The sequence below is a fragment of the Apteryx rowi genome, unplaced genomic scaffold, assembly GCF_003343035.1.
Source record: "Apteryx rowi isolate R43461 unplaced genomic scaffold, aptRow1 scaffold_44, whole genome shotgun sequence".
NCBI classification, from domain to species: domain Eukaryota; kingdom Metazoa; phylum Chordata; class Aves; order Apterygiformes; family Apterygidae; genus Apteryx; species Apteryx rowi.
Window position 1 is genome coordinate 178,127 of NW_020450694.1, and position 7,309 is coordinate 185,435.

Sequence of the window (7,309 nt, forward strand, 5' to 3'; positions counted from 1 at the left end):
GCTGCAGCGCGGGGTGCAGAGGCTGAAAACGCTGCCCCAGCAAAGCGTAATTGCTGCGGGCTGCCCCGTCCTGCCGCCGCTCGGGCTGGCAGCAGCTGCCCGGCCCGGCCGGCGCTCCGGCCACCAGAGCTTCCCCAGCTGCCTTAGTGCCATTTAAATAGTTGCTGCTGGCTGGGCTGATATTTTGCTCCCCCAGCCCGTCCCCCCGGGGCCAYGTACCTGGGAGGGGGCGGCTTTGCTCCAGGTGAAGGTCTCCGGTCTCAGCACCGCTGTGCAATCGCCCCCAAGCTGCCCCTCTCTGGGACTGCCTTCTCTGGGCTTGTAAGTACAGTCRCAAAATATCCTCGTGTCTTTCCAGGTTTTTCTGCCCTCCACCTTGTGTTTATCTGACCGGGCCAGGGTGGAAGTTAAAGCAGGAGCAGATCAAAGGTAAGCGCTCGGTGACAGCCCCGGGCCACCTCCTCTGTGCCGCGGAGAACTGATCTCATCTCTGCAAAGGAGAAAGTTATGCAGTTATCCTGTTTCTTTTCTTTTTTTAATCCCCAYGTTCGCCCCGCTCCTGCAGCCAGGGACCTGGGAGAGGCCGGTTCCCGGGTGTGCGGCTACATGGGGCTGGACAGCATGGGCAGCAGCCTCAYGGAGACGCAGAAACTCAGCTTCGAGGAGCAGCCGGACTCGAAGGTAAGCCACCCCGCGGGCCCCGCGCTCACCCCGGGCTGGCGTTTCCCTTGCCCTCACCCGCAGCCGCGGGGGGCCGGAGGCCGATGAGCCCTCGGCAGCRCCCGCCTTCCCGCTGCGCCGGTGTCTGATGGTGGGTCATGGTGCATCTTCAGCAACAGCTCTTAGGAGAGGTGCTGTGTTTTGGGGGCTCGGTGCTGGTGTGGGGAGGGTCAGAAGACAGCACCTACCCGGTGCTGCCAGCAGGGATGCGGGGCAGGACGGTCACCGCTGCTCCAGGGCGCCCGCCGGCCTCCCCTAGCTGGTGCAGCCCCCAGCCAGCCCCACTGCGGCTGGCTCTCGGGTGCTCGAGGACGGTCACCCCGGTGGGGACACCCCCGGCTAACGGCCGCCCCGCTGCCTGGGGGCTCTCRGCCTCGCTGCGATGTGCAGGCAATTCCCGGTGTCCCAAGGACCTGCTGGGGGGTGGCGTACCTTGGCTAACGCTTGGCCTGACTCTACAGACCCTGAGGACGTTCCTGTCTCCGCTGCGGTTACCGGCTGCAGGGCCCCCGCCCCGGGTTGGCTCTGCCCCGCGGTGGCTCTGCCCCAGCATCCTACTGCCCGCGGGCAGCCGCAGCCRCGCGGGGCGCACACGGACGGGAGCACGCATCAGCTCCGCTTGCTCCAAGCCACTGGAATATTAGCTGCTGCCCCCCAGCAGCTCCATGCCAGAAGACGCTCTTGCTCCCCACCGTCATCCTCGGGAYGTTGCGTTTCTTCCCCTGCACAAATCACTCTTGCCGCTCGCTCTCCCGTCCTTTCGTGGCGCGCRCGGCAGCCAGAGCAGCCAGCCAAGCTCCCCGCGCTCGCAAAGAAACCTGTCTTTCTTCGACACCATCTTTTAAGGTCTGCAGCCCTGGGGTGGGCGAGCTGCCAAGAATTACACAGCTTCCTCAGCCCGTTATATTCTCCCCGTGAACCGCAGTGCTGCTTATCGCAAAATGAAAGCCGGTCTTTCAGTTGCAGATAAACAGCTAAAGAAAACACCAATCGATCCCAAACTCCAAGAGCGTGAGCAGAGATTTGGCGTCTTTTGATAGGGGGAAGAAAAGAAAAAAAGCGTTATCGCGGGTCTCCGAGGAACGCGGGGTGCGAGCCGGGCCGGCAGCGCTACAGAAAGGCCCCTTGTTCGCAGCGCTTTAGTTACCGCTAAAGCGGCCCGTCAGCCCCGACGGAGAGCCAGYGTGGCTGCGAAGCCGTAGACCCAGGGCGCCGTCTCATGTTCCGTGGGATAAATCACGTGCGAACACTCAGTTCCATTAGGAATTCTCTGCCCCCAGTGTAAATAAAGCCTCGGCCGATCCGCAGCGCTTCCTCGCACCTGTAATAACATCTCCAGCCGGTTCCCCCTTTAAATGAACCCGGGGCTTTTTGAATGAGGGCCATTATGTCCTCGCGGGACGGCGCTGCCCGGCAGGCGAGGTGCTGGCGGCGGTCCCGCTGCTGCCGGYGGCTCCGCGCTGGCACCGCCGGCCCCCAGGGATGCGAGCGAACCCCCCGCGCCGTGCGGGGCGGCCGGGCTGGCGGGGAGGAAGGTGAAGGCTCGCAGGTGAAAGCTGAAGGCTTTCGTCGGCTGGCCCCTGCGCRCTGGGTACGGCCTGGGGCAAGGCGAGCGCCTGCTCTGGGCTCGCGGGAGCAGCTCGTCTCACCCGGCCTCAGCGAAGGGCGATTGCAGGAGAGGTGCTCCCGGCCGGGCTCGGCGGCCTCCCTCCCCGGCGCCTCTCTGCCGCAGGGCTTCGGCTGCGCCAAAGCGCTCTACATCTCGGACGCRGACAAGCGCAAGCATTTCCGCCTGGTCCTGAAGCTCTTCTTCAGCAACGGGCAGGAGATCGGCACCTTCCACAGCAAGCTCATCAAAGTCATCTCCAAGCCCTCGCAGAAGAAGCAGTCGCTGAAGAACACGGACCGTGCGTAGGGGCGGCCGGGCACGTGGGGCGCTGGGAGGGAGCCACGTACCCCTCCCCGGGCGCCCGCCTCCACGGTGGGGGAAAGCACGCGCAAACCTGGGGTGGGAYGCTCGCTGAGCCGGGCTGGAGCAGGCAGGCCACATCCAAAACCCATTGGTGTCCTCCCAAGAAAGGACATATCTGGGTGCGCTGGTGTCTCTTTTCCGAAGGCTCGCCCACCGTGATGGATAGTGCCCTGATGCCAGTGCACTCCCTATTCCGCAGGCTTCACTTCCAGCTTTGCAAAGAAGCCCAGCTTGGCTGGCTCTTACACAAACAGAAAGCCGGCAGGGAAATGCTAGTGCTTTTGGTGGCGATTACACCCATAACCRTGACTTCTCCTCCACGGGCTCAACCAAAACAGCAGTAGTTCAAGCCACATGCAGCCCTGGCAAGCGCTAAGCCAGCCCTCTTCCCGCCCGCAGTGTGCATTTCCTCGGGCTCCAAAGTCTCGCTCTTCAACCGCCTGCGCTCCCAGACCATCAGCACCCGCTATCTCTCCGTCGAGGGGGGAGCCTTCATCGCCAGCGCCAGGCAGTGGGCAGCCTTCACCCTCCACCTGGGTAAGGAGCCTCACGGGGCCGCTCAGCGCCAGCCCCGTGCCCAGAGCCGCCCTCCCGGCGGCTTAGTGCCAGGCTGCGGCGCCGGCCCGGCGCACCGGGCTGAGCTGGCTTGGGTGGGTCGGAAAGCCAAGCTGCRCCTCTCTACAGCCCCGGCTCTCCCACCTGCAAAGCCAGCTCTTTGGGGGTCGGGAATCAGCCTGGGAAGGAAGGAACTTGGGCTCAGAGCTCACCTCTGCCAAGGATTCCTGGTGTGACCTTGGTCATGTCCCCTGGCCRCACTGTCTCACCTGTAAAACGGAGAGAAGAGCAGGGCTGGAGATGGAAATGCCCGTTAATGGTGAGCCCAGCCAAGAAGGGCTGGTGGTACAGCAGGGCTGTCCTTGGCCCCATCGGTTCCCATGCAGGGCCTGGGTTCCCCTCCCTGAACGGCAGAGCTCTGCCCAGGCCCAGCAGCGGGGSCCTTCCCGGTGCCTCCTCCCTCCTGAGCCGGGCTGAAGAAGCGGGAGGGGAACGTGCTGAGAACAGACATGGCTCTGCCAGGTCACTCTGCTCCTTCCTCCCTTGCAGCCGCCCCAGTGCTCTCTGGAGCCGATGCTTTAAGGGTCGGGATCATGCCCCGAGAGCACCCAGGCCGTGAGCAGGGCAGCAAGAGTGCTGCCACTCTGCAGGCTCGTGCATCCAAGTTAGGTACTTGCCTGGAAGAGGCCAGATCCCAGCAGCCTCCCTCCCAACGCTGCTGCCAGAGGTGTCCCTGCGAGCTCCCAAATCCCAGTCCTGCTCCCGTGCTGGCYCCTGGGCGAGCAATGCTCCCTCCAGACGCGAGCGCCACATCTGCAGAGCTGGAGAGCATTGGGCAAGAGAGTGCCAGGAGCACGTTCCGACCCAGCTCCTCTTCTGAGGAGGCAGCGTGGGGTGACCGGCTCCCGGGGGCTCCAACAGTAACGCTGCCTCTCTCCTTCCGGCGAAGCCGACGAGCGCTGCRCCCGGAGCGAGTTCCCGCTGAGGGAGGGGTACATCCGCTACGGCTCGGTGGTCCAGCTCATCTGCACGGCTACCGGTGTCACCCTGCCTCCCCTGGTAAGYCCCCTCGCCGCCGGGGCTCGGCACGGCACCGCGGGCGCCGCTCCCGGGTTTCCCCGGAGCCAGGGAGCTCTGCAAGGGGCAGTGAGACTTTCATCCCTCTGCGTCCCTGCTCCTTGGCTTCCCCRCCGTTCCCGAGGGGATTTCCAGCCCGTACGGGCGCAGCGCGGTGGGGCAGCCTCGCCGGCGGAGGAGGCAGGCCGGGTGCCGTCGCGGCTGAGCCGGCCGCCTGCCGCCCGGCAGATCATCCGGAAGGTCACCAAGCAGTGCGCCATGCTGGACGTGGACGAGCCCATCTCCCAGCTCCACAAGTGCGCCTTCCAGCTGCACGGCAGCGACCGCATGTACCTCTGCCTCTCCACGGAGAAAGTGATCCAGTTCCAGGTACCGCGGCACGAGGGGTGCGAGCCCGAGCTCCCCGAGCTCCCCGAGCTCCCCCGCTGCCTGCTGGGAGCGCGTTTCTGAAGGGGAGAGGTCTCCAGTAAGGAGGACTGGCCTCCAAATTAAGCTAAGAGTAGCTGCAGACCTCCACCAGCCTGCACCCTAGCTGCTTCTGGGGGGCCTTGCCGCCGGGGAGCACCGAGGCCTTTGCGAAGGCGTCTCGATCCCCAGCTGGAGACGCAGAGGCACAGAGTTATGCCGAAACGCAGGCGCCGGGGCAGAGCCCGGGCGTCCGGGCTGCCAGTGCTCTGCCGTCCCTGCTGCGACCCGACTGGGGCTGTGACCCTCCCTGCAGGCCTCTCCCTGCCCGAAGGAAGCGAACCGGGAGCTGCTGAACGACGGCTCCTGCTGGACCATCATCGGCACGGAGACGGTGGAGTACACCTTCAGCGAGAGCCTGGCCTGCGCCCGTGAGCCCGCGAGCCCTGTGCCGCTCATCACCGCCCTGCAGGTAGGCAGGGGCCGCGGCCGGGCCGGGCCCGGGGGCATCCCGGCTTCCCCGAGCACGGCAGAGCAGCCGGCGGGAGCGGGAGGCCGGCGCGAGCAGCCCCCGTAACGCCCGGCTCGCTGCAGCTGACGGGCGGAGGGGACGTGGCCATGCTGGAGGTGCAGGGCGAGTATTTCCACGCGCACCTGAAGGTCTGGTTCGGAGACGTGGAAGCAGAGACCATGTACAGGTACAGCGGTAACGGCGCCGGGAAGCAGCCCCTGAACAAGAGCCGGGTTTGAGCACGGGCCGGGGGTGGCAGCGCGTGCAGGCTGCTCTGGGCGGCTCTCGGAGCCGCGTTACTGCTGCTCTTTAAGGGGAGGCTGGTGCTGCCCGTGCTGCAGGATCAAGCAAGGTCATTGCAGAGAAAGACAGGATCGATTTTGGCTAGTGTCTGCCTTGTGGCCAGTTCGGGGTTGCTCCTGGGGTCGGTGCTGGCAGGCACTGCTCCTGGTGGGGACAGGCTCTCCAGCTAGCTGCGGTCTGCGATAGCAGTGGGTGAGGAGGCAGAGGGACCTCAGAGGGTGGAAAATCCAGCAGAGAAGAACAAAACACCAGGGAKAAGCGGGGAGATCGGCCAGAGGCTTCCCAAGCCCCAAAGCCAAGCTTCAGGTGATGCACCAGACCTCGCTGCCGTGTGCGGGGGCTGCACAGGGGCTCCTCCTGGGTTAACGCTCATTTTCCTCCTCTCTGCTGTTCCCAGGAGCCCCAAGTCCCTGGTGTGCGTTGTCCCCGATGTCTCTGCCTTTGGCAGCGACTGGAGGTGGCTGCGATATCCCATCACTGTCCCGCTCCTGCTGATCAGGGATGATGGGCTCATCTACTCCAGCTCGTTCACATTCACCTACACCCCGGAGCAGAGCTTCCTCCCGGGGCAGCCGGTCCTCTCAGACGTCCCACAGGACTCGGACAAATTACTTGACAGTATCCACCAGGAGTTCACCAGGACCAACTTCCACCTCTTCATGCAGAGCTAGCAAGCTGGTGCCCCTGGCCGCCGGCACTGGGCAGCCTGCGGGAAGCGGAGAGGATCCCTGCGGGATGCTCAGCAGGCTCCAGGTGGTCCCTGCCRAAGGTCCTCGCTGTCCATCAGCTGCCCACTGTGTTATTTTGATTTGCTAATCGTCTCTTTTAATGACAGCACCTCTCCCTGGTGAAATCTCTCAGGGGAGCATCAATAAACCATACTTCAAGGACTCTTAACTGATTCAAGTGCTTCTTTACTAGTCTTCAAGATTTGCCTTCTGTGCTGGCACACAGTGTCTCAGCTCTTGAGGTCCTTGGTCCATATATTCAAAGTCCAGGAGGGACAGAGAAGATGAACGAATGCGACTGCAAGTGCTGTTGATCTATACCAGGAATCCCTGCGTCACTTCTCGGCTTTTCGGTAATGAGGAGCTGATTTCCAGCAGCCAAACACCCAGCACCAGAGGGGGTTTGTTTTTTTTAGGAGGCCCAAATGGGGTTACTTCTAAAGGAAAATGAGAGCAAGAAAGAAACTTCAGTGTGAAACCTGGCCCATTCCTAGCTCTCGTGGCTCTGCTGACCTCAGTTGCACACACACGCTCTGCAACGCCTGCATCAGTATCAAACTGCTGGTTTAAAGGTGCCGTAAAAAGAAACCAGGTTTCCTGGAGCTGAACCCGAGCGCTGTGCAAAGTGGGTCTTGCAGATTTATTTAGCATGTTCAGCTCTCCGTGGTGTCAAAAGGCCCATAGTGTACCTTGAAAACAGGCTGTTCTGGCAGTTGCGAGGTCGATTTAGACACAACCTAGGTGCCAAAACCACAGAAATTTTTAACGTATKCTGAGCTCCCAGCGGCGGGGGGGAACACGGTGCCCCGCGCCCTCCGCACCCCCGCGGTCCYGGAGCGGCCTTCCTCGCACCTCCGCTCCCAGCTCCCGCCTGCGTGTCGGACGGCAGCGCTCGGTCCCCAGGGCTCGGTCCCAGGGCTTCGCCAGTAGACAGCTGCTCCCTCAGCTCCACCGAGAGACGGGAGACTGGGCGCCTCCTTCCCAAACCCGGCACCCGCCGCGCRGGGCTGAGGGTTTTGGCCGAGGTGAGGGCACAAC

General features: G+C 63.5%; 1 protein-coding gene across 1 annotated transcript in view; it reads left to right on the plus strand.

Annotated features, from left to right (window-relative positions):
• Positions 1–6,214, plus strand: part of RBPJL (recombination signal binding protein for immunoglobulin kappa J region like) — a 29,005-nt gene extending 22,791 nt beyond the window's left edge. The window contains exons 4-12 of the mRNA XM_026076796.1: positions 359–429; positions 566–681; positions 2,453–2,627; positions 3,092–3,229; positions 4,197–4,306; positions 4,553–4,693; positions 5,046–5,201; positions 5,324–5,427; positions 5,941–6,214. Coding sequence (XP_025932581.1) covers positions 359–429; positions 566–681; positions 2,453–2,627; positions 3,092–3,229; positions 4,197–4,306; positions 4,553–4,693; positions 5,046–5,201; positions 5,324–5,427; positions 5,941–6,214 — 1,285 coding nt within the window. The remainder of the gene's footprint in view (positions 1–358; positions 430–565; positions 682–2,452; positions 2,628–3,091; positions 3,230–4,196; positions 4,307–4,552; positions 4,694–5,045; positions 5,202–5,323; positions 5,428–5,940) is intronic.
• The last annotated feature ends 1,095 nt before the right edge of the window (positions 6,215–7,309 follow it).